Source organism: Somniosus microcephalus, chromosome 3 (genome assembly GCF_052327205.1).
Source record: "Somniosus microcephalus isolate GS21.2 chromosome 3, FLI_Smic_1.0, whole genome shotgun sequence".
In the NCBI taxonomy this organism is placed as follows: domain Eukaryota; kingdom Metazoa; phylum Chordata; class Chondrichthyes; order Squaliformes; family Somniosidae; genus Somniosus; species Somniosus microcephalus.
In genome coordinates, this window is record NC_140989.1 from 122,976,210 (window position 1) to 123,002,200 (window position 25,991).

The following is a 25,991-nucleotide window of genomic DNA, read 5'->3' on the forward strand; positions in this document are numbered from 1 at the left end:
CACACAAACCGATACATTAATCCCCACATTTACAGCTTTCTGCTCTTTACTGTAGAAAATATGTAGAATCAGTGATGCTTTAAGAGAGTTCACATCCCTTGGTATTTGGAGGCAGGGAGGCCTGGTTTGTGACCACCTCAATAATACCATTATAAAGCAGTCAGCAGCATCCATGTTTGGCAATTTCAGATACGGGATCCATTTACTCGAAATACTATCGTATTCTACTTAATGCAGAAAGTTTAGTATTTTGATGAAGTGATTTGAGAGATGTTACTCATTCATCTCCTGAGCTCCACCCTACACAAACACCCACTGTCCAAAACACTAACACCTTATCAAAACCTACATCGAATCCACGTGGTGATAGGGAAACACACCAGCCCTGCTCTTCAGAATCCAACCGCCGAGATTCACCCACTGCTCACCTTTGCCGATCTCTGCTAGTTCCGTCCTCCCAACACACTAAATTCAATCATTCTTTTCCTGGTTTACAAACCCCTCTATGGTATTGACCCACCCTCCTCTGTAACCTCACCAATCCCACACCCTTTGATCCTCAGACTCTGGCTTCCTGTGCGTCCCCACTTATACCGCTCCACCATCGGCAGCAGTGCAGTCAGCTGCCTTGGCCCTATTGCCTGGGACCCCACCCCACCATAAAATTTTTACAACTATGCTTTCAGTCCTCTCTGAACTCTTCTACCAAGACTCAGACCATTGTCTTCTTTGCAGCACCTTGGGGTGTTTTTAAATGTTAAAAGCATTATATAAATATAAGTAGCAGTCGCTTAATCTGGATACCAGAGATTGGAATTGGCAGACTTTGCTCTGGAGTAGAATCTGGCTTGATGACGCACAGATTCGAGAGTGGGGCGTGGGGGTCAGCCTACACAATCTTCTATTCCTGTGCTCCCATGGAGAGACTCTGTGCCGGAAACAGAGTCTCAGAATATCAGGGGTCTAGCACCAACATTAAACACACAGAGATCATCAGCCAGCAAGTAAAGCTCCTCTCATGCTTTAACCCACCCCTCAGAGAAGCTAGCAGAAGTGCCCGTGTGAATTTAATGTCCTACATCAGATGTCCATGGAGTTTCCAAGAACTTGTTAATTTAGAACTGCTGTGCCCAAATATATTTAGCAATGAGCCGGTGATTATAACGTTTTGGCGAAGTTATACCTGGCATATTCAGGGTAAGTTTCTCCTGGGGCAGACCGGCTCGTCCTGTCCCCGTGCAGCACGCAAACACCATATCGTACGTGTAGAGGTACGCAGCTTGGCTCGAATAATCTGGGATCAAGAACCGTTGGCATGGCAGCTCCTCATCTGGCTGAAATGGAGTTGTTTAAAGTTAGTCAGCGTTCTAAGTTGGCGTAGTCAGACCAATACAAAGAAAAGAATGTGAACAGCAGGGACATTCAAACACCACAGCCGTCGTAACCCTCCCCACAGCTACAAGCGTTCCTGCATGGTTTGAAACTCCAGTGATACATTGAGTGGAAAGATCTTTTTCTCAAATATATATTGCCATATTCTGATAAATACATATATTGCCCCTACATCACCTTTCTTCACTCGGTCTAACCACTTCCCTACGAGTACTTGGGGCCAGCTGTGTGTTCAGTCAGGCCACCGGTCCCGACCTCCCCGCGCCCCACCATGTCCAAGCTGCTCATGCTGGTGTCCACAACCAGCCCCCACCAGAGCACGTTACTGCTCCACACTGAAGCACCAGTCATTATTTGGAAACCAATTTTGGGGATGCTGCAGATTGCAATCCGGCATCATCAGGCTGAACAAGTGAAATGTTCTACTTCATTAGGTTTTAGAAAATTGGAATAGTAATTATTTACATGCCTTAAAACTACACTGCAAGCATACAGTCAAACAAAATGTTGATATGCTCATCTTCCTTTCGTGTTTTCTAAAAATGCACCCAAGCGACACCAACAACTTGCATTTATAACATCTTTAATTAATGGAGAAATTCTGAGTTCTAAAGCAACATACACAGACTTACACGGAATGTACAGCGCAGAAATAGGCCATTCGGCCCAACTGGTCCACGTTGGTGTTTATGCTCTACACAAGCCTCCTCCCATCTTATTTAATCTAACCCTATCAGCATATCCTTCTATTCCCCTCCTGTTTATCTAGCTCCAACTTAATTTTTTTTTTATTCGTTTATGGGATGTGAGCGTCGCTGGTAAGGCCAGCATTTATTGCCCATCCCTAATTGCCCTCGAGAAGGTGGTGGTGAGCTGCCTTCTTGAACCACTGCAGTCCATGTGGTGAAGGTACTCCCACAGTGCTGTTAGGGAGGGAGTTCCAGGATTTTGACCCAGCGACAATGAAGGATCGCCGATATACTTCTAAGTCAGGATGACTTGGAGGGGAACTTGGAGGTGGTGGTGTTCCCATGCGCCTGCTGCCCTTATCCTTCTAGGTAGAAGAGGTCGCGGGTTTGGGAGGTGCTGCCGAAGAAGCCTTGACGAGTTGCTGCAGTGCATCTTGTAGATGGTACACACTGCAGCCACAGTATGCTGGTGGTGGAGGGAGTGAATGTTTAAGGTGGTGGATGGGGTGCCAATCAAGCGGGCTGCTTTGTCGTGGATGGTGTCGAGCTTCTTGAGTGTTGTTGGAGCTGCACTCATCCAGGCAAGTGGAGAGTATTCCATCACACTCCTTACTTGTGCCTTGTAGATGATGGAAAGGCTTTGGGGAGTCAGGAGGTGAGACACTCGCTGCAGAATACCTAGCCTCTGACCTGCTCTTGTTACCGCAGCATTTATGTGACTGGTCTAGTTAAGTTTCTGGTCAATGGTGTCCCCCAGGATGTTGATGGTGGGGGATTCGGCGATGGGAATGTCAAGGGGCGATGGTTAGACTCTCGCTTGTTGGAGATAGTCATTGCCTGGCACTTCTGTGGCGCGAATGTTACCTGCCACTTATCAGCCCAAGCCTGAATGTCGTCCAGGTCTTGTTGCATGCGGGCATTGACTGCTTCATTATCTGAGGAGTTGTGAATGGCGCTGAAATGCAGCTGTGATATTCACCTCAACCACTCCCTGTGGTAGCTAGTTCCACAATAAATGCATGAAAACAGACACAGTATCCAAGTATTACCTGGTAAACTGGACAATATTCAGTGACCTCCACTCTAATTTCATCGGATATGTGATAGCCATTATCCTGAACAGTGGCTAAAATGTAGTAGATTAAGCATGGAACGTCTCCATGGTTCCAGGCTGCTGTCAAAATTACCAGACCCTCCCTGGAAAACAAAGAGGCAACAATTTGATGGCCAAACATCGCCAGTCATTTTAAAATGAGGAGAACAACAGCATCAAACACCAGCCCTCAATCTACAAAAGCTGCCAGTCGCACCCCCAACTGAATCAGAGGCGTCGGCCATAAAACACCTTCCCCCTGTGTGCGAGAGAGTGAGCCCCCCCCCCCACCCCCCGCAACTCCGTGCATGAAAGAGTGAGCGCACCTCCCCACGCACCGAGTACAAGAGAGTGAGCATGAGGGAAAAAGCCCACAACAACTTGTATTTATATGGCGCCTTTAACATAGTAAAACACCCCAAGGTGCTTCACAGGAGTATTAAAAAAACAAAAAATTTGACACCGAGCCACATAAGGAGAAATTAGGGCAAGTGACCAAAAGCTTGGTCAAAGAGGTAGGTTTTAAGGAGCGTCTGAAAGGAGGAAAGAGAGGTAGTGAGGTGGACAGGTTTAGGCAGGGAATTCCAGAGCTTAGGGCCTAGGCAACAGAAGGCATGGACACCAATGGTTGAGCAATCATAATCAGGGATGCTCAAGAGGGCAGAATTAGAGGAGCGCAGAAATCGCGGGGGAGTTGTGGAGCTGAAAGAGATTACAGAGATAGGGAGGGACAAGGCAATGGAGGGATTTGAAAACAAGGATGAGAATTTTGAAATCGAGGCGTCGCTTAGCCGGGAGCCAATATAGGGCAGCGAGCACAGGGGTGATAGGCGAACGGGACTTGGTGCGAGTTAGGACACAGGCAGCCGAGTTTTGGATGACCTCAAGTTTAAGTAGGGTAGAATGTGGGAGGCCAGCCAGGAGTGCATTGGAATAATCAAGGCAAGAAGTAACAAAGGCATGGATGAGGGTTTCAGCAGCAGATGAGTTGAGGCAAGGGCGAAGACTGGTGATGTTACAGAGGTGGAAATAGGTGGTCTTAGTTATGCTGCAGATATGTGGTCGGAAGCTCTTTTCAGGGTCAAATATGACACCAAGGTTGCGAACAGTGTGGTTCAGCCTCAGATAGATGTTAGGGAGAGGGACAGAGTCAGTGGCTAGGGAACGGAGTTTGTGGCAGGGACCGAAAACAATGGCTTCGGTCTTCCCAATATTTAATTGGAGAAAATTTCTACTCATCCAGAACTGGATGTTGGACAAGCAGTTTGGCAATTTAGAGACTATGGAGGGGTCGAGAGAAGTGGTAGTGAGGTACAGCTGGATACTGTCAGCGTATATGTGGAAACTGATGCTGTTTTCGGATGAAGTCGCCAAGGGGCAACATGTAGATGAGACATACGAAGGGGCCAAGGATAGATCCTTGGGGGACACCAGAGGTAACGATACAGGAGTGGGAAGAGAAGACGATGTTGCAGGTGATTCTCTGGCTACGATTAGATAGATAAGAATGGAACCAGGCGAGTGCAGTCCCACCCAGCTGGACAACGGTGGAGGGGTGTTGGAGAAGGATGGAGTGGTCAACCGTGTCAAAGGCTGCAGACAAGTCAAGAAGGACGAGGAGGGATAGTTTACCTTTGTCACAGTCACAAAGAATGGCATTTGTGACTTTGATGAGAGCCGTTTTGTTACTGTGGCAGGGGCGGAAACCTGATTGGAGGGATTCAAACATGGAATTGCAGGAAAGATGGGCACGGATTTGGGAGGTGACAACACATTCAAGGACTTGAGGTTGGAGATGGGGCAGTAGTTTGCAAGGACAGGTCAAGGGTTGGTTTTTTGAGAGGGGCGATGACAGCAGATTTGAGGGAGAGGGTTACAGTACCCGAGGAGGGAGAACCGTTAACAATGTCAGCTAACATTGGGAGCCAGAAAAGGAAGTTGGGTGGTCAGCAGTTTGGTGGGAATAGGGTCGTGGAAGCAGGAAGTGGGTCTCATGGACAAGATGAGTGCAGAGAGGTCATGAGGGAGATTGGAGAAAAACTGGAGAAAGATATGAGTTTAGGGCTAGGGCAGGGGGGAACCTTAGAGGAAGTTTGGCCCAGTGGGCTAGGGGAAGGAAGGGAAGTGGCAGAGGCAGAGGCAGCTAAACGGATGGTCTCAATCTTCGACACAAAGAAGTCCATGAGCTCCTCACACTTGTTGTCGGAGGTGAGGGTGGAGGAGACAGGGGAGAGGGGTTTAAGAAGACGGTTAGCAGTAGAGAATATGAGCGGGGGTTTATCTTTGCATTCCAGAACGATTCTGGAATAGTGAGCAATTTTGGCAGATGAGAGCAGGACCCGAAATGCTTTATGTGGTCCAGCCAGAGCTGGCAGTGAATGGCTAACCCAGTTGTCCGCTATATCCATTCAAGTCTGCATCCTCTGGACTTAAGGGAGCGAAGAGGAGAGCCGTACCAGGGGGAACAGCCAGGGTGAGAGAGAGTCATTGTTTTAATAGGGACTAGGGCATCAAAGGTGATGCTGAGCAGATCGGTAGCTGCAGAAATGTCATGGTGAATGGCGGGCCAAAGGCTGGACAGTTGGGATTTCATAAGTGCAGTTGTAAGAGAGTTGGGACTTTTCCCCCCCCCCAGGGGCAGACACAGAAGGAAGTTGGGTGGTGGGGGAGATGTGGGTGGAGAGCGATACGAGGAAGTGGTCAGAGATGGCCTTATCTGTGATTGACACAGTGGGAGTAGCGAAGCCACGAGAGATGGCACGGTCGAGCGGGTAGCCGTAAATATGGGTTGGGGAGTTTACATGGAGGGAGAGATTAAGGGAGGCATGGAGGCTAGTGAACTCAGAAGAGAGAGAGAGCATGATGAATTGAGATGGAGGTTGAAATCACTGAGGATGAGAAGTCATTCGGTGCACAGGCTGAGTGAGGAGAGCAATGAAGATATCTCAGTAATAAAATTTTTATGGTACTTGGGTGGGTGGTAGAGAACAAGACTTTTAAATGAGAGATGGGGTGGAATAAGGCGAGATGCTCAAAGGAGAAACTGCCGGAGGAATAGGGGGACAGACCAAGGTGTGATTTGGTGATGAGAGCCACACCGCCACCATGGCCACCGCCACCATGGCGGTCTGAGCGGGGCAAGTGGTGGAAGGTATAGCCAGACGGAGAGGCTTCACTTAAGGGTAAGGTGTCATCACCCCTCAAGCAAGTTTCCGTCAGGGCCATGATATCGATGCAATCATCCACGATAAGCTTATGGACGGCAAGGGCCTTGTTCGCAAGTGAACGGACATTTTGGAGGGAGATGCGGAGAGGGTCGGTGATAGCTGCCCCACTGCCAGCGTCCACAGGGTCAGCGCTATGGGGAGGGCGGGGGGAGAAATGTGTTGGATGGGGAGGAGATTGGCAAGATTTGCCCCCAGTGGGCGCGCTGGGTGGGAAGGTCGGTGAGAGAGTAGGATGGGAAAATTGGAGTTGCAGCTCGTAAAGTGGCAGCGACGAGTGCCTCGATGGGCCCTTTGTAGGATGTCAAGAGAGGCACAGAGGGAAGCTGTAGGCTTATCTAAGAGGGAATCCAGCCTGGGATGGCGGCAGGAGAATAGGAAGGTCAAAGAGTAATGAAGGATCGGGGTAGGGATTTGGGAGGGCAGAGTATCAGAGAGAGGAGAGATGAAAGGAAGCATGACAGGAGAGAGCGGTCAGGCAGGGATAGAGAGAAAGGAAAATAGTGGGGGAAAGTATTGAATGGCTCGGGTCCGGCGCGGCAGCCAAAAAGAGAACACATGGTATGGAGCTGAAATCGTACCATCATAAGAGTTATGAGGACATTGAGAGGCAGAGCTCACCATCCATAATCTTTGATGACCTGCTGAACTGAATGGGCAGGATTCTCCCTAGGTGGGCCATTCTGCATTGCTCCTTCAGTAGTTTAGTACAGTTATCATCTACCATCACTCACTCTCCACAGCCAAGGTTTCTATTCTACCATCCAGGGCAACTCTAAACTCTGCACAAATCGTCTTCTCCAACCACCTTCCACCATCCCGCTCTCATCCCATACACCAAATGTGCGGAGATTGTGTACTTTGGATCCAAGATCAAGGCCAGCTGCTATGGTGGTCCTGCCTTTGCAGCCCCACCATCTCTCCCTCGCTGTCGATTTAACTTCACTTCCATGAAGCCCACCACCGACCCCTCCCTTCTGCCCCAACTCCTCCCCTTCCAACTTCCCTTTCTCAGTGCCATGGCACTGACCATCATCCTGTCCCATATCCTCTGGCTCAGTTGCTACCACACGCTCTTCTTCAAAAAACCCTATCCCCACCTGTCTATCCTCTCAAACTACCACCCCTTCTCCAACCTTCCCTTTCTTCCTGAAGTCCTGGAACACATTACGGGAAACTTTCTGATATCCGGCACCGACGGGACCGAGCTGGTGCCGTACCATCAAAAGTGCCGGACATACCAGCGTTAATGTTGAAACATACGGAACTGAAAAGCTCCGTGTGAATCAACAAACCCTGTTGCTTAGCAACAGCTTCAAAACAGTCAGCTGCAGCTGCAAGCGTCTCTAGCGGAAGCTGTTGCTATAGCTACAGACCTTGCCGTGCATGACTGGGAAAAAAAAAAGCAACGAGAACTAAAAAAACTTACAGAAAACGGCTCCTGATTTTTGCCGTTAGATCGAGTATTCCGGACATATAACCTCCGGGTAAACCAAAGTTTCCTGTATCTCACAAACTACATGCCCATCTTGCTCATAACTCCTTGTTTGAAGCCCTCTAATCAGTCTCCAGCCCAGTGAACAGCATCAAACTCGCACTGACCGAAGTCGGTAACATGCAGTGAGACTGAGTGTGGATCACTGTCCCCATCTCGCCTGACAACATGCGGAGAGACTGAGTGTGGATCACTGTCCTCTTACAACATGCAGTCAGACTGAGTGTGGGTCACTGTCCCCATCTCGCCTGACAACATGCGGAGAGACTGAGTGTGGATCACTGTCCTCTTACAACATGCAGTCAGACTGAGTGTGGGTCACTGTCCCCTTACAAAATGCAGCGAGACTGCAAGCGTGGATCACTATCCCTTACTCTCCTCGATTTCTCTGCCACCTTCCACTCCACCATCAAGAGGGTTCCCTCTTGGTCCCACTGCCATCACACTGTAGCTCGAAACCACCTTGTTTTACCTCCCATGCCCACATGGTCACCTCTGGTGTACCCCACAGTTCCATCCTTCACCACCTCCTTCACACATTACACGTTAGTGATCTTATCTGGCATCAGTCCACTTCTTTTACGTGCAGCACACGGGCTCCATAAACAATGGAGGCTCACGGAGAGAAAGAGGAGTTTGACCAGCGCCCGCACTTTGCTAGGACTCTTGAAACATCATGTATGCAGACAACTAGGCAGAGCTGAATAATGTAGGATGAATAGTATAAATTGTAGTGTTCACAGCACGGAATTTTCCACTTAATCACCACAGCTAGTCAAGATAAATTCCACTCTTTTTGGAAGTTGCAGGTCTGGGTCTTTGCTGGTCTCAGATGAAACTGGGTCTCAGATGAAACTGGGTCGAGTACACAACAGGGCAGGTTGTACCAGGTCTGTAGAAGGAAAGGGGCTTGATGGGCTGAATGGTCTTTTCTCATTCCGAGGTCTTGTGAGAATGACCTCACCGCCATTTTTCTTCTATATTAGCTATATTTTCTTGAAGAGCTTAACAGCTGGGCAAGGAAAGGGTTGAAGTCAGAATGGCATAAAAATAAAACAAAAAAGGTGACCCAACCGTGGCTAACAAGGGAAATTAGGGATAGCATAAGATCCAAGGAGAGGACATATAAATTGGCCAGAAAAAGCAATAAACCTGAGGATTGGGAGCAGTTTAGGATTCAACAAAGGAGGACAAAGGGATTAATTAAGGGGAAAATAGAATATGAGAGTAAGCTTTCAGGGAACATAAAAACTGACTGTAAAAGCTTTTATAGATATGTGAAGAGAAAAAGATTGGCGAAGTCAAACGTAGGTCCCTTGCAGTCAGAATCAGGGGAATTTATAATGGGTAACAAAGAAATGGCAGACCAATTAAATACATATTTTGGTTCTGTCTTCACAAAGGAGGACACAAATAACCTCCCAGAGATGTCGGGGAACATAGGGTCTGATGAAGGGGAGGAACTGAAAGAAATCAGTATCTGTAAGGAAATGGTGTTAAGGAAATTGATGGGACTGAAGGCCGATAAATCCCCAGGGCCTGATAATCTACATCCTAGGGTACTTAAGGAAGTGGCCCTAGAAATAGTAGATGCATTGCTGATCATCTTCCAACATTCGATAGAATCTGGAACAGTTCCCATGGATTGGAGGGTAGCTAATGTTACCCCACTATTCAAAAAAGGTGGTAGGGAGAAAACGGGGAATTACAGACCGGTAAGCCTGACATCAGTAGTGGGGAAAATGCTAGAGTCCATTATAAAGGATGTAATAGCTGAGTACTTGGAAAACAGGGACAGGATCGGACAAAGTCAACATGGATTTACAAAGGGTAAATCGTGCTTGACTAATCTACTGGAATTTTTTGAGGATGTAACTGGTAAAATAGATAAGGGAGAACCAGTGGATGTGGTATATTTTGACTTTCAGAAGGCTTTCGATAAGGTTAGCGTGTAAAGTTAAGGCACATGGCATTGGGGGCAAGGTATTGACTTGGATAGAAAACTGGTTGGCAGACAGAACGCAAAGAGTTGGAATAAACGGATCTTTTTCCGAGTGGCAGGCAGTGACTAGTGGGGTACCGCAGGGATCGGTCCTTGGACCCCAGCTATTCACAATATATATTAATGATCTAGACGAGGGAACTAGATGTAATATCTCCAAATGTGCAGACAACACAAAGCTAGGTGGGCGTGTGTGCTGTGAGGAGGATGCCGAGAAACTCCAGGATAATTTGGACAGGTTGGGTGATTGGGCAGAAGCATGGCAGATGCAATATAACGTGGATAAATGTGAGGTTATCCACTTTGGTGGCAAAAACAGGAAGGCAGATTATTATCTGAATGGCAATAGATTGGGAGAAGGGGAAGTGCAACGAGACCTGGGTGTCCTTGTGCACCAGTCACTGAAGGTAAGCATGCAGGTGCAGCAGGCAGTTAAGGCGGCAAATGGTATGTTGGCCTTCGTAGCGAGAGGCTTTGAGTATAGGAACAAGGATGTCTTGCTGCAGTTGTACAGGGCCTTGGTGAGACCACATCTTGAGTATTGTGTGCAGTTTTGGTCGCCTTATCTGAGGAAGGATGTTCTTGCCATGGAAGGAGTTCAGCGAAGATTCACCAGGCTGATACCTGGGATGGCAGGAGAGAGTGGGTCGATTGGGCTTGTACTCTCTGGAGTTTAGAAGAATGAGAGGGGATCTCATTGAAACTTATAAAATTCTGACAGGACTGGACAGACTAGATGCAGGAAGGATGTTCCCGATGGTCGGGGAGTCCAGAACCAGGGGTCACAGTCTAAGGATAAAGGGTATGCCATTTAGGACAGAAATGAGGAGGAATTTCTTCACCCAGAGAGTGGTGAACCTGTGGAATTCTCTACCACAGAAGGCAGTTGAGGCCAATTCATTAAATATATTCAAGGAGGAGTTGGATATATTTCTTAAGGCTAAAGGGATCAAGGGGTATGGGGAGAAAGCAGGGACAGGGTACTGGATTTGGATGATCAGCCATGATCACATTGAATGGCGGAGCAGGCTCAAGGGGCCGAATGGCCTACTCCTGCTCCTATCTTCTATGTTTCTATGTTTACCAAAAACACGCCAAATAAATGTATTCCACTTACTTGCTCAACTGCAAATCCAGATACTGCACATTGACTCCAGACTTAGTGGCTTCATAATTTTCATCAGCTCCCTAGGTTTAGTGAAAGTTCAAAGCACAGTTACCACTGCAATTATTGTGGAGGGGAAGTTGACATTCTATTTTCAGTTATATTTCCCTTCCCTGGTCTCCCTTCGCTACCTGCGGCTGAGGTGGTGAGTCAGTGACCAACACTTGGGGGCCCATCAATGGGTCTCTACAATCCTCCAGAGTATATGCAAAGAGCCCAGAGGAGCAGTTACCTTTCATTGGGTCTGATGGACAAATCCACAGCCCTCCCTTCCACAGCATGGTGCTCCTGCACCACGCTCTATGTTTAGTTTCATCACAGCTTGTACCGGAAACTCCAGGTAATAAACTCACCAATCAATATATTTGCGGGTTTATGACGATTTTATTCAGATTGATGGTCACTACCCAAAAGATTTTCAGCCGGTCAGGGAGCCATCTCCTACTTTGGACTCTCAGTTCAGGTTGGACATTTCACTGCCTGACGTCATGAAGAGTTAGTTTCAGTCACCAGGTTAAAGTCATCATACTGCTCCACACACCCGTGCACGGCCACGTACACACACAGACCCACCCCCACCCCCGACACACACACACATCCCCATCACACACGCTGGATGCAGTGTTGACATTAAATGTCTCCAGTCACCTTTTGCTTCCACTGCATTCAGTCTCATCGTTTCTAGAGCTCTGAACTCATTAGATTTCCCTCCTACAAACAGGAAATTAGGGAATACGATTGTGCAGTACCACCATAGCAGAGAAACCACAATAAAACTTCAAAGACAAGTCATCAAAGATTTAGATCAACCCATTTAAAAGAGATTTAGCAGAGGCATCTCATCAGGGCACACCCCTCTGTACAGGTATACCGCCTAAACTGTGCGCACACTGCATGCAAAACGCCACCGATAAGACAGGCTAATGCATCTTACCCAGATTGAATCCCCCAGATCTTCTTTCAAAGATCTGTTCAAGTCCCAGCTGAAAATATGCCGTTCAGATGTCTCATCGATTTCCCATTTATTCAGACTAGAATTAGTCAGCGTATAAAGACACTCATTCTCCTCGTCCCACAATACAGAACGCAGCTGTCAGACAGGAAAAGAATGTCACAGCTGAGAACATCCCACAACACACTTTCGCCCACAATACTTACCAAAGCAAACATTGACAATTTACATTAGTTGCGCCTTAACTTGTATTGGCAAAATAGTAAGTTTCTTTATTGGTGATAGTGGTCCTGGTTAACAGCTTAAATAATTACAGTCAACACCAGAATAAACCCAACAGATCAGTTAGCCATATGTAGACCCCAGCTGCCGTAAAGTCTTACCACAACATCGGCAGCTGGTGTCAAAATGCCAAAGAGTGACGAGACCCTACGCCCCAGTCCGGACAGCATCCCCTGCCCCTGTTGCACGGGGCGGAAGCTCACTCTACCCGAGCCATCTGGTGTCAATCGCAGCAACTGGTTCTTCTGAGAAGCGAGAATAAATCCACCTCCCTAAAAAAAACAAACACAGAATCATTGGCCCATTTAACAGAATTAGTGCAATGCTAAGTGAGATTCACAGTACACACACACAAAAACCTGAAAAACTGCTTCAGTTACAGCCCATGGCACCACTTCACAAAGTGAAAGAACTCCATCAAATGAACCAAAGCCCAGACCCCACACCAAAACCCACCTGTTTTAAACCAATTTCAAGTTCGAGATGGCATTTACTTCAGACCTCATCGTGTCCTCAGTATTCACCGTCTGGCTTTTTTGGCCAGAGTTAAAAATGGAAGCTTTCTGTACATTAACAGCTCTTGTACATTCTGTAGCGGGTCTCTCTGCCCTCAAACCCCCGACCCCACCAAAAAAATGTTGTAGATACACAAGGAAATAGGAGCTCTATATTCCAGCCAGCCACAGGTGGTACATTTCATATCACGGTACTGGAGTGATATCGTGTTATGACTTGGACTGTTCAGTAGTACAGAAAACCCAATGCCCATCACTTGTTTCGTCAGGCTTGCAAAGAACGTTGAAATGGTGAGTGTACCCAAAAAAAACACTGCAAGTGCACGGTTATCGATCGTTGACCCTCACTTCACTCCCCCACTCAATGGGTTGCCAGCAATGGGACTTACCAGTACAACAGTCAGACACTTCCACTCATTATTGCCAAATTCCACAGTGATTTCAGTGTAGGATTCCTCATGGGCCAGGCTGGGCCAGTAACAGATCGTTCCCTGTCTGGAAGCTGCCATCACTGACACAGACTAGAAGAGAAGGTGACAAAGGGAATATTTTTAACAGCGATTGACAACAGTGTGTTTTTGGTGTCTTTATTCCTGATGCAAACAATGGTAGTGAACAAAAAGGAGAGAAACATGAAACTATAACCATATATAATGGAGTATGTGAGCGATTAAAGAGCATTTTATACTTCACTATTGAGGGTGATTCCATAACTCACAAGGAACAAAGTCAAAAGCTACACTGGCCACTGTAAACAAGACCAAGTTATGGACTATTCATAGCAACAGTTTTATGAAGTCTAAAAAACAAAATTATGTGTACCTGCTATTAACGCAGCACTAGAGAAAAACTTCAAAAGGAAAATCACTCATGACCCCAAGATTTAGACCCCTCAATCATTGGGATCAGTCTGCTTCTATCTACTCTGTCCCATCCTTTGAGATTTTCTTTTGCAAGTTTGTTGAAAACAGAAAAAGATCAGACTATTAAAAATAAGACACAGCTGGCCTGAAATCTAGCCCTGGAGATTGAACATAATTCCTGCAAAAACTGCACCTTTTTGAAACTGACTCAAATATCAACTTTTCGACCGAGCTTTCCGTCACCCCTCCCAATCGCTGCCTCCATGACTCAGCGTCTGTTTCCCCATCTACCCAGGGGGTGGCAAGAGCAACCAGAGAGTGGCAAGAATGTGGAACCTGCTACCACAAGGAGTATTTGAGGTGAATTGCATAGATACATTTAAGGATTTGATAGGGTGAGGAGGAGGGTGGGAGGAGGCTCGTGTGGAGCATAAATACCAGCATGGACCAGATGGGCTGAACGGCCTGTTTCTGTGTTGTAAACACGATGTAATTCTATGCAATTTCACACCTCACCTTTCTGGAACATAAATGGACATGTGCAATGCATCATTGAAGAGACTGCAGAGGTTTATCTATTAGATATATGTAAATGGTTAATAACATTATAGGATGGTGCTTTCTGCAAATAAGATTTCCACAGGATTTGTGCATGTCTAGCAGCTGCTTTGGGTTTCGAACTGAAAGTTATAGAAAATGTAACTGAAATCAAAAGTAGCACCAACAGGAGGCCAAACAGCATTACAATGATTTTATACCTGTGGTAAACCACTGTTTGTATTCCACTGTGTACATGCCTGGACATGCCTCGGCTGACTCCTCCCACAAGTCCTAGTATAAAGGTGACTGCTCCCCAGCCCTTTGTATTTCTGGACCGGTCGACCACTCGAGGCAGACCTTCATTCTTTTGTTAATAAAAGCCTTTAGTTACTCTCTTAACTCTCAGTCTTTTATGAGTAATTGATAGCGCATCATTTTATTAACAAAATTTTTATAATGGAGAAGATCCTCACATCAGCATGCCTGGACTTAAGATCATCGGGAGGCGGACTCATCCACCAAGTTTACTCACTGGCTTAAGTGTTTCGTAAAATTCCTGACCGCCTCCGCAGCAATCAAATCGGACGAGGACAAACTGGATGTCCTGACCTCCAAAGTGAACCACCAAGTATACTCGGTCATCCAAGACGCGACCTCGTACGCGGATGCTATCAAGCTCCTCAAGGACCAGTACACGCGCCCAGTGAACGAAGTGTACGCCAGGCACCTTCTGGGGAGTCGTAAACAACAACCTGGGGAATCGACCGTGGAATACCTTCAGGCACTGTCTGTGCTTGGCCGGGCCTGTGGTTGTAAGGATGTAAAGGCCGCCGTGTACACAGAGGAACTTATCCGGGACGCTTTTGTAGCGGGCCACAGATCCAATTACACCCGACAGCGACTGTTGGAGCAGAGTGACCTCGACCTCAACAAGGCCTCTGAACTCGCACTATCATTGGATGCAGCCTACCGGGGCATGGATGCCTACTCCTCTGCACCATGGACGCCGCGGGGAATGACAGCCTGGGACACGGTAGGAGGACCGCCTCATAGCGCCGTGCCACCCCAGCAACGGCCCAACTACCGCAGCAGTGTCCCAAGGCCAGAAATGCTACTTCTGTGGCCAGGCAAAACACCCCAGAGCGCGCTGCCCGGCGAAAAACGCGATCTGCTCGGGCTGCGGGAAGAAGGGACACTACGCTAGCGTCTGCAGGGCCAAAGCCACCCCGAACCCCAGCAGCGCCGCGTGTGGGCCATGCGGGCCGCCATCTTGGGCCTCCCCGGCCATGTGCGAACCACCAGTACAGCAGCCATTTTGGACGCCGCCATCTTGGACGACAGCCGGAACGCAGCAGGCCCCCAACACCGCCTCATCTGATACCCGCAGCGACACACCGACCCCTACGCTGGCATCCGTTACACTGGACCAAGCGAGACCGCACCAGCTGGCCAGTTCCACAATGGACATTAAGGTAAATGGCCACGATACAATCTGCCTTTTTGACTCTGGGAGCACGGAGAGCTTCATCCACCCCGACACGGTGCGGCGTTGCTCTCTCCCAGTCCTGCCTGCGCACCAGCGGATTTCTATGGCCTCCGAGTCCCAGTCGGCGGACATCGGCGGCTACTGCGTAGTGACACTCGTAGTAGACGGGACCGTGTACGATCATTTTAAACTTCTGGTCCTGCCCGACCTCTGCGCTGCCGTCCTGCTGGGGTTAGATTTTCAGTGCCACCTTAAAAGTGTTACGATGGCGTACGGTGGACCCCTACCCCCACTCACAGTCCACAGCCAGCAGCTCCCAAATTGCCCGCCGCGCACCAGGTGCAACCTCTCCACACTCAGAGTCACCCCCCCCCCCCACTGTTTGCTAACCTCACCCCCGACTGTAAGCCCATCGCCACAAAGAGCAGGCGATACAGTGCCGGGGACAGGGTTTTCATTAAAACCGAAGTGGAGCGGCTCCTGAAGGAAGGGATTATTGAGGGCAGCACCAGCCCCTGGCGAGCCCAAGTTGTGGTCGTTAAGACCGGCGAGAAGCAGCGCCTGGTCATCGACTACAGCCAGACAATAAATCGCTACACCCTGCTGGACGCCTACCCACTCCCCCGCATAGCTGATATGGTCAACCAGATCGCGCAGTACCGCGTCTTCTCGACCATTGACCTGAAATCAGCGTACCACCAGCTCCCTATCCGCCCTGAGGACCGCCAGTACACTGCCTTTGAGGCAAACGGCCGCCTCTACCACTTCCTTAGGGTTCCCTTTGGCGTCACCAACGGGGTCTCCGTCTTCCAAAGGGAGATGGATCGGATGGTAGACCAAAATGCGTTGCAGGCCACTTTCCCATATCTGGACAATGTGACCATCTGCGGCCGTGACTTGCAGGACCATGACGCAAACCTCGAAAAATTCCTCCGCACCGCCCAACTCCTGAACCTGACATATAACAAGGAGAAGTGCATATTCCGCACAAACCGCCTCGCCATCCTTGGCTGTGTTGTGGAACACGGAGTCATCGGCCCCGACCCCGACCGGATGCGTCCCCTTATGGAACTCCCACTGCCCCACTGCCTCAAGGCCCTGAAGAGGTGCCTAGGGTTTTTCTCCTATTATGCCCAGTGGGTCCCCTACTATGCGGACAAGGCCCATCCGCTGATCAAGTCCACCTCTTTTCCCTTGACGGCAGAGGCCCGCTTAGCCTTCCAACGTATCAAGGAAGACATTGCCAAAGCCACCATGCACGCAGTGGACGAATCCATCCCCTTCCAGGTGGAAAGCGACGCGTCCGACTTTGCCCTGGCCACTACCCTCAATCAGGCGGGGAGACCCGTGGCCTTCTTTTCACGAACCCTCCAAGGCCCGGAGACCAGACACTCCGCTGTTGAGAAGGAGGCCCAGGCGATTGTGGAGGCTGTGCGTCATTGGAGGCACTACCTGGCCGGAAAACGATTTACCCTGCTCACTGACCAACGTTCAGTTGCTTTCATGTTTAACAACAAGCAGAGGGGCAAAATCAAAAATGACAAGATCTTGAGGTGGAGAATCGAACTTTCCACCTACAATTACGAGATCTTGTACCGGCCCGGGAAGCTCAATGAACCCCCGGATGCGCTATCGCGTGGCACCTGCGCCAGCGCGCAGATCGATAGACTGCGGGCCCTCCACAATGACCTCTGCCACCCGGGGGTCACCAGGTTCTTCCACTTCATCAAGGCCCGCAACCTGCCTTACTCTATTGAGGAGGTCAGGACCATGACCAGGAACTGCCAAGTCTGCGCTGAGTGCAAACCGCACTTTTATAGACCAGACAGGGCCCACCTGGTAAAAGCCACTCGCCCCTTCGAGCGCCTGAGCGTTGATTTTAAAGGGCCTCTCCCCTCCTCCGACCGCAATGTGTACTTCCTCAATATTATTGATGAGTACTCCCGTTCGCCATCCCCTGCCCGGACATGACCAGTGCCACGGTCATTAAATGTCTGAACGACCTCTTCGCCCTGTTCGGTTTCCCCAGCTATATCCATAGCGACCGGGGCTCATCGTTTATGAGCGACGAACTCCGTCAGTACCTGCTAACTAGGGGTATTGCCACAAGCAGGACCACCAGTTACAACCCCCGGAGGAACGGACAGGTGGAAAGAGAAAATGCGACAGTTTGGAAGGCCGCCCTGCTAGCCTTAAAGTCTAGGGGCCTTCCAACCTCCCGCTGGCAGGATGTGCTCCCCGATGCGCTCCACTCTATTCGGTCACTGCTCTGCACTGCCACTAACGCCACCCCTCATGAGAAAATGTTTGTCTTCCCAAGGAAGTCCACATCGGGGACATCGCTACCGCCATGGCTGACGTCCCCAGGGCCGGTCCTACTGAGAAAGCACGTGAGGACCCATAAAACGGACCCCCTGGTCGAGAGGGTCGACCTCCTCCACGCCAACCCCCAGTATGCTTACATTGCATACCCGGACGGGCGGGAGGACACAGTCTCCATAAGAGACCTTGCACCCTCGGGGGCCGCAGTAACCCACTACTCACTACCACCCCCCCCCCCCCCCCACGATCCGATATCCAGCCCCAGCAGACGGCAGGCCTGGGCCCCGCGACCCGCTCGACATCTACGAGGACGACACGCCGGTGCCACAGCCCACGCAGGACTCGACGCCGGAAGCTCCACTACCCCTGCCGTCGCCACGCCGATCACAGCGGCAGACAAGACCTCCGGAGAGACTCCAATACACTAACTCTTAATACACTTCACCCCGCCGGACTCAATTTTAAACAAGGGGTGAATGTGGTAAACCACTGTTTGTATTCCACTGTGTACATGCCTGGACATGCCTCGGCTGACTCCTCCCACAAGTCCTAGTATAAAGGTGACTGCTCCCCAGCCCTTTGTATTTCTGGACCGGTCGACCACTCGAGGCAGACCTTCATTCTTTTGTTAATAAAAGCCTTTAGTTACTCTCTTAACTCTCAGTCTTTTATGAGTAATTGATAGCGCATCATTTTATTAACAAAATTTTTATAATGGAGAAGATCCTCACATCAGCATGCCTGGACTTAAGATCATCGGGAGGCGGACTCATCCACCAAGTTTACTCACTGGCTTAAGTGTTTCGTAAAATTCCTGACCGCCTCCGCAGCAATCAAATCGGACGAGGACAAACTGGATGTCCTGACCTCCAAAGTGAACCACCAAGTATACTCGGTCATCCAAGACGCGACCTCGTACGCGGATGCTATCAAGCTCCTCAAGGACCAGTACACGCGCCCAGTGAACGAAGTGTACGCCAGGCACCTTCTGGGGAGTCGTAAACAACAACCTGGGGAATCGACCGTGGAATACCTTCAGGCACTGTCTGTGCTTGGCCGGGCCTGTGGTTGTAAGGATGTAAAGGCCGCCGTGTACACAGAGGAACTTATCCGGGACGCTTTTGTAGCGGGCCACAGATCCAATTACACCCGACAGCGACTGTTGGAGCAGAGTGACCTCGACCTCAACAAGGCCTCTGAACTCGCACTATCATTGGATGCAGCCTACCGGGGCATGGATGCCTACTCCTCTGCACCATGGACGCCGCGGGGAATGACAGCCTGGGACACGGTAGGACCGCCTCATAGCGCCGTGCCACCCCAGCCACACCCCAGCAACGGCCCAACTACCGCAGCAGTGTCCCAAGGCCAGACAGCAGTGCCCTAAGGCCAGAAATGCTACTTCTGTGGCCAGGCAAAACACCCCAGAGCGCGCTGCCCGGCGAAAAACGCGATCTGCTCGGGCTGCGGGAAGAAGGGACACTACGCTAGCGTCTGCAGGGCCAAAGCCACCCCGAACCCCAGCAGCGCCGCGTGTGGGCCATGCGGGCCGCCATCTTGGGCCTCCCCGGCCATGTGCGAACCACCAGTACAGCAGCCATTTTGGACGCCGCCATCTTGGACGACAGCCGGAACGCAGCAGGCCCCCAACACCGCCTCATCTGATACCCGCAGCGACACACCGACCCCTACGCTGGCATCCGTTACACTGGACCAAGCGAGACCGCACCAGCTGGCCAGTTCCACAATGGACATTAAGGTAAATGGCCACGATACAATCTGCCTTTTTGACTCTGGGAGCACGGAGAGCTTCATCCACCCCGACACGGTGCGGCGTTGCTCTCTCCCAGTCCTGCCTGCGCACCAGCGGATTTCTATGGCCTCCGAGTCCCAGTCGGCGGACATCGGCGGCTACTGCGTAGTGACACTCGTAGTAGACGGGACCGTGTACGATCATTTTAAACTTCTGGTCCTGCCCGACCTCTGCGCTGCCGTCCTGCTGGGGTTAGATTTTCAGTGCCACCTTAAAAGTGTTACGATGGCGTACGGTGGACCCCTACCCCCACTCACAGTCCACAGCCAGCAGCTCCCAAATTGCCCGCCGCGCACCAGGTGCAACCTCTCCACACTCAGAGTCACCCCCCCCCCCCCACTGTTTGCTAACCTCACCCCCGACTGTAAGCCCATCGCCACAAAGAGCAGGCGATACAGTGCCGGGGACAGGGTTTTCATTAAAACCGAAGTGGAGCGGCTCCTGAAGGAAGGGATTATTGAGGGCAGCACCAGCCCCTGGCGAGCCCAAGTTGTGGTCGTTAAGACCGGCGAGAAGCAGCGCCTGGTCATCGACTACAGCCAGACAATAAATCGCTACACCCTGCTGGACGCCTACCCACTCCCCCGCATAGCTGATATGGTCAACCAGATCGCGCAGTACCGCGTCTTCTCGACCATTGACCTGAAATCAGCGTACCACCAGCTCCCTATCCGCCCTGAGGACCGCCAGTACACTGCCTTTGAGGCAAACGGCCGCCTCTACCACTTCCTTAGGGTTCCCTTTGGCGTCACCAACGGGGTCTCCGTCTTCCAAAGGGAGATGGATCGGATGGTAGACCAAAATGCGTTGCAGGCCACTTTCCCATATCTGGACAATGTGACCATCTGCGGCCGTGACTTGCAGGACCATGACGCAAACCTCGAAAAATTCCTCCGCACCGCCCAACTCCTGAACCTGACATATAACAAGGAGAAGTGCATATTCCGCACAAACCGCCTCGCCATCCTTGGCTGTGTTGTGGAACACGGAGTCATCGGCCCCGACCCCGACCGGATGCGTCCCCTTATGGAACTCCCACTGCCCCACTGCCTCAAGGCCCTGAAGAGGTGCCTAGGGTTTTTCTCCTATTATGCCCAGTGGGTCCCCTACTATGCGGACAAGGCCCATCCGCTGATCAAGTCCACCTCTTTTCCCTTGACGGCAGAGGCCCGCTTAGCCTTCCAACGTATCAAGGAAGACATTGCCAAAGCCACCATGCACGCAGTGGACGAATCCATCCCCTTCCAGGTGGAAAGCGACGCGTCCGACTTTGCCCTGGCCGCTACCCTCAATCAGGCGGGGAGACCCGTGGCCTTCTTTTCACGAACCCTCCAAGGCCCGGAGACCAGACACTCCGCTGTTGAGAAGGAGGCCCAGGCGATTGTGGAGGCTGTGTGTCATTGGAGGCACTACCTGGCCGGAAAACGATTTACCCTGCTCACTGACCAACGTTCAGTTGCTTTCATGTTTAACAACAAGCAGAGGGGCAAAATCAAAAATGACAAGATCTTGAGGTGGAGAATCGAACTTTCCACCTACAATTACGAGATCTTGTACCGGCCCGGGAAGCTCAATGAACCCCCGGATGCGCTATCGCGTGGCACCTGCGCCAGCGCGCAGATCGATAGACTGCGGGCCCTCCACAATGACCTCTGCCACCCGGGGGTCACCAGGTTCTTCCACTTCATCAAGGCCCGCAACCTGCCTTACTCTATTGAGGAGGTCAGGACCATGACCAGGAACTGCCAAGTCTGCGCTGAGTGCAAACCGCACTTTTATAGACCAGACAGGGCCCACCTGGTAAAAGCCACTCGCCCCTTCGAGTGCCTGAGCGTTGATTTTAAAGGGCCTCTCCCCTCCTCCGACCGCAATGTGTACTCCCTCAATATTATTGATGAGTACTCCCGTTCGCCATCCCCTGCCCGGACATGACCAGTGCCACGGTCATTAAATGTCTGAACGACCTCTTCGCCCTGTTCGGTTTCCCCAGCTATATCCATAGCGACCGGGGCTCATCGTTTATGAGCGACGAACTCCGTCAGTACCTGCTAACTAGGGGTATTGCCACAAGCAGGACCACCAGTTACAACCCCCGGAGGAACGGACAGGTGGAAAGAGAAAATGCGACAGTTTGGAAGGCCGCCCTGCTAGCCTTAAAGTCTAGGGGCCTTCCAACCTCCCGCTGGCAGGATGTGCTCCCCGATGCGCTCCACTCTATTCGGTCACTGCTCTGCACTGCCACTAACGCCACCCCTCATGAGAAAATGTTTGTCTTCCCAAGGAAGTCCACATCGGGGACATCGCTACCGCCATGGCTGACGTCCCCAGGGCCGGTCCTACTGAGAAAGCACGTGAGGACCCATAAAACGGACCCCCTGGTCGAGAGGGTCGACCTCCTCCACGCCAACCCCCAGTATGCTTACATTGCATACCCGGACGGGCGGGAGGACACAGTCTCCATAAGAGACCTTGCACCCTCGGGGGCCGCAGTAACCCACTACTCACTACCACCCCCCCCCCCACGATCCGATATCCAGCCCCAGCAGACGGCAGGCCTGGGCCCCGCGACTCGCTCGACATCTACGAGGACGACACGCCGGTGCCACAGCCCACGCAGGACTCGACGCCGGAAGCTCCACTACCCCTGCCGTCGCCACACCGATCACAGCGGCAGACAAGACCTCCGGAGAGACTCCAATACACTAACTCTTAATACACTTCACCCCGCCGGACTCAATTTTAAACAAGGGGTGAATGTGGTAAACCACTGTTTGTATTCCACTGTGTACATGCCTGGACATGCCTCGGCTGACTCCTCCCACAAGTCCTAGTATAAAGGTGACTGCTCCCCAGCCCTTTGTATTTCTGGACCGGTCGACCACTCGAGGCAGACCTTCATTCTTTTGTTAATAAAAGCCTTTAGTTACTCTCTTAACTCTCAGTCTTTTATGAGTAATTGATAGCGCATCAATACCTCATTGCCAAAGTGCCGGTGTTATATTGAAGAGTGGGGAACAGTGAGATACACTCAGCTTTCAAGTGGCAATATCACAAACGACTGAATCCTCAAGACAGGGACAAAACGTACCCCTCATTTAAATTTAACAGAAGAAAACTTGCATTTCAATGATTTCACATCCTATGGCCCTACATAGCCAATTCATTATTTTTAAAGCACACTGTTAAGTAGCCAAACAGAGCAGCCATTTTACCCAAAGTGAAGCCTCAAACAGTGGGTGGGATGACTGACCAGTTAGTCTGTTTCTTGGTGTTGGTTGAAGGGGGATTGTTGGTCAGGATACCGAGTAAACTCTTCAAATTGGATCGATTGCGTTCACCCAAACACACAGACCAGGTTAGACCTCAGTCTAAATGTGTTAACCAAAAGAAGGCATCTCCGACAACACAGGAATCTCTTTACAGAGTGCTGAGAGTGTGGAACTCACTGCCACATGGAGTGATTGAAGCAGAGAGTTGACACCTTTAAGCAAAGGCTTGCTGCATACATGAAGGACTGAAAGGATAATTACTAGTCCTAGCCCTTTTCGGGCTACCCCAGGTCAGGCGTATTCCCCAGACGTTCACCTTCAACTAAAGTTAGAGATAGCCGAATTCTATAAAACGCTCAATTGGGTCTATAGGTCCAGGCTATCTTTCTTTAAAGGAAAGGAACGACTTGAAAATGTTACCGTCATCCAGATAGCACTTTTAATACGTTTAACTAGACTGTAACCTTCTGGATATTATGAGGGTCCGGAAAACCCCCCCAGAACTCTGCAACTCCTCACCAAAGAGTGAACAGAGATTGAGTTCACGAGTTTGATACAGAAATACTCAGACAATTCTAAAAATATATAGATTTATTAAGGAACCGACATGTAGTTAACAGCTGGTGAGTCAATCACAACTTTAACAGTTCAAAATACAAATAGCTTACATTGCTTATTCTCAGATCCTTATTCTCAAATCTTAACTTTGTTACATTTTTACATTTCTTATTATTCTTAATCCAGGATATCAACCAAAATCAGATAAACACACCTTTTTGATCCCCGCGACTCAGAGTTAAAAACTTACAGAGCCTGCCTCTGAAGTTGAGAATCGCTTGCCCCTTCCAGCGACTTCTGACTTCCTATCTGAAAGTTCCATATTTTATACTCTGTGGTTTATCCTTTGAAGATTTCTGCTGATGTAAGCTAATTATCTCTAGTCATTCTTTTTAATCTTACTGTCAGTTCAGCTGTTAACTTTCAGAATCCTGTCTGCTGTATAGGTGTTCAAAAACTTCATAAAAAATGGTTGTAACAGATTTATCTATTTGATGCCATTCTTACGAAGGTCTTCAATTCAATTCTTAATATCACCGTAACTGGTTATAAGCAGACGTTGTCTCTCCTAACTGTTCTATTTCCAATACAAAAACCATGTGATTGCTTGGTGTCATCTATTGATGTAATATTTACAAAGTCTTCCGTTTGTACCTTTTACAATATGTAAATCAAAAACACTTCAACTAGGGTGTTCTATGCATTTCTTAGCTACTTCAATGGTTATATCACAGACGTCGTGTCTGCTTGCTCTAAGTTTAACATAAAACTATTTTACAGCAGGTATTTCTTTTACTTGATGTCATTTTTTCAAAGGCACATGTTTTTTTTAATTTATGTGATGCTTTCTGAAGTGTTGGTTTATAACACTTTAAACTGGGTATTGGTATTGTGTTTCTTCCAATGTTCAGACATGGAGGAACCTCCAACCTGCTGTTTCAGCAGGGCCATTGTTTTAGTATCAATCAACCAATTCTGATTTTGAAAGCTTGTATGGTGTTTACTGCTTTTGTGTTAACAAACCATCTTATCTCAGAAGCCTGTATTCACAGTTTGTGTCATTGAGGCTTTTTAGATTTTTTAAACCCAGTTTATCATGTTTTAATAAAGTCAGAATTCTGTTCATAGGATGGTGTATTTTTCTCAAATATGGCTATTCCTTTACAGGACAAGGGAAAAGTGGGACAGGGTGGGAAGTGGCATTAGAGTGGAGGGAGGCTCGAGTGGACTACAAGCATCAGCATAGACCAGTTGGGCTGAATGACCGGTTTCTGTGTTGTAAATTCTGTGTGAGGACTCCCTCAGGACTGCACTGCAAGTATCAGCATGGATTATGTGCTCAAGTCCTGGAGTAATGTCAAGTTTTCAGTGACTAAATCCACAACAGTTGCTTTCAGCACACACAGGTACTCACCTGTAAGGAGCTGTGTTCATTCAGGTGAGATAAAGCTACCAGGTCTGCAACGTATGGGAGATCACAGGGCGGCAACTGGAACTCTTTACACACAGACAGCTGGCGGGGAAACAAAACGTTAGTGAAACCCCCAGGAATATGCGGAGTGAAAGCTGGCATATACAACAACCTATTTTTTGGAATTAAATGTTTTTTTAAATGAGGTCCAGCTGCAAATGGGGAGATTTTTCTGGCAATATCTTAAAATTAATTCATAATTCTATTCCTTTTGTGCAACTTATTTGACTTGGACCAGTATTTGTTTCCTTCCCCTCCTTTCGACAACACCTTCCCTGAAGTAAATGTGAACGGCTCCTTAATCCACAATGGCCACACTTTGGACAGCCTCATGGGGGCTTAAGGATGTGGCAGCAGTTATGAGATTCTGGGGAACATAAGAAATAAGAGTAAGCCATTCGGCCCCTCGAGAGCTTGCTCTGCCATTCAATAAGATCATGGATGATCTTCGACTTCATCTCCACTTTCCTGCACTATCCCCATATCCCTTTATTACCTTAATATCCAAAACTCTATCGATCGCAGTCTTGAATATACTCAACAACTGAGCCTCCACAGCCCTCTGGGGTAGAGAATTCCAAAGATTCACAACCCTCTGAGTGAAGAAATTTCTCCGCATCTCAGTCCTAAATGGCTGACCTCTTATTCTGAGACTGTGACCCTTGGTTCTAGACTCCCCAGCCAGGGGAATCATCCTCCCTGCATCTACCCTGTCAAGCCCTGTAAGAATTTTGTATGTTTCAATGAGATCACCTCTCATTCTTCTAAACTCCAGAGAATATAGGCCTAGTCTACTCAGTCTCTCCTCACAGGACAATCGTCCCATCCCAGGAATCAGTCTGGTGAACCTTCGTTGCACG

General features: G+C 49.4%; 1 protein-coding gene across 1 annotated transcript in view; it reads right to left on the minus strand.

The window, feature by feature from the left end:
* The window catches only part of nup133 (nucleoporin 133), a 56,758-nt gene that overhangs the window by 24,118 nt on the left and 6,649 nt on the right, over positions 1-25,991 (minus strand). The window contains exons 3-9 of the mRNA XM_085977746.1: positions 25,075-25,313; positions 13,199-13,330; positions 12,396-12,566; positions 11,995-12,150; positions 11,013-11,083; positions 3,131-3,278; positions 1,184-1,334 (exon numbers count right to left, since the gene is read on the minus strand). Of these exons, the coding sequence (XP_085833872.1) occupies positions 1,184-1,334; positions 3,131-3,278; positions 11,013-11,083; positions 11,995-12,150; positions 12,396-12,566; positions 13,199-13,330; positions 25,075-25,313 (1,068 nt within the window). The remainder of the gene's footprint in view (positions 1-1,183; positions 1,335-3,130; positions 3,279-11,012; positions 11,084-11,994; positions 12,151-12,395; positions 12,567-13,198; positions 13,331-25,074; positions 25,314-25,991) is intronic.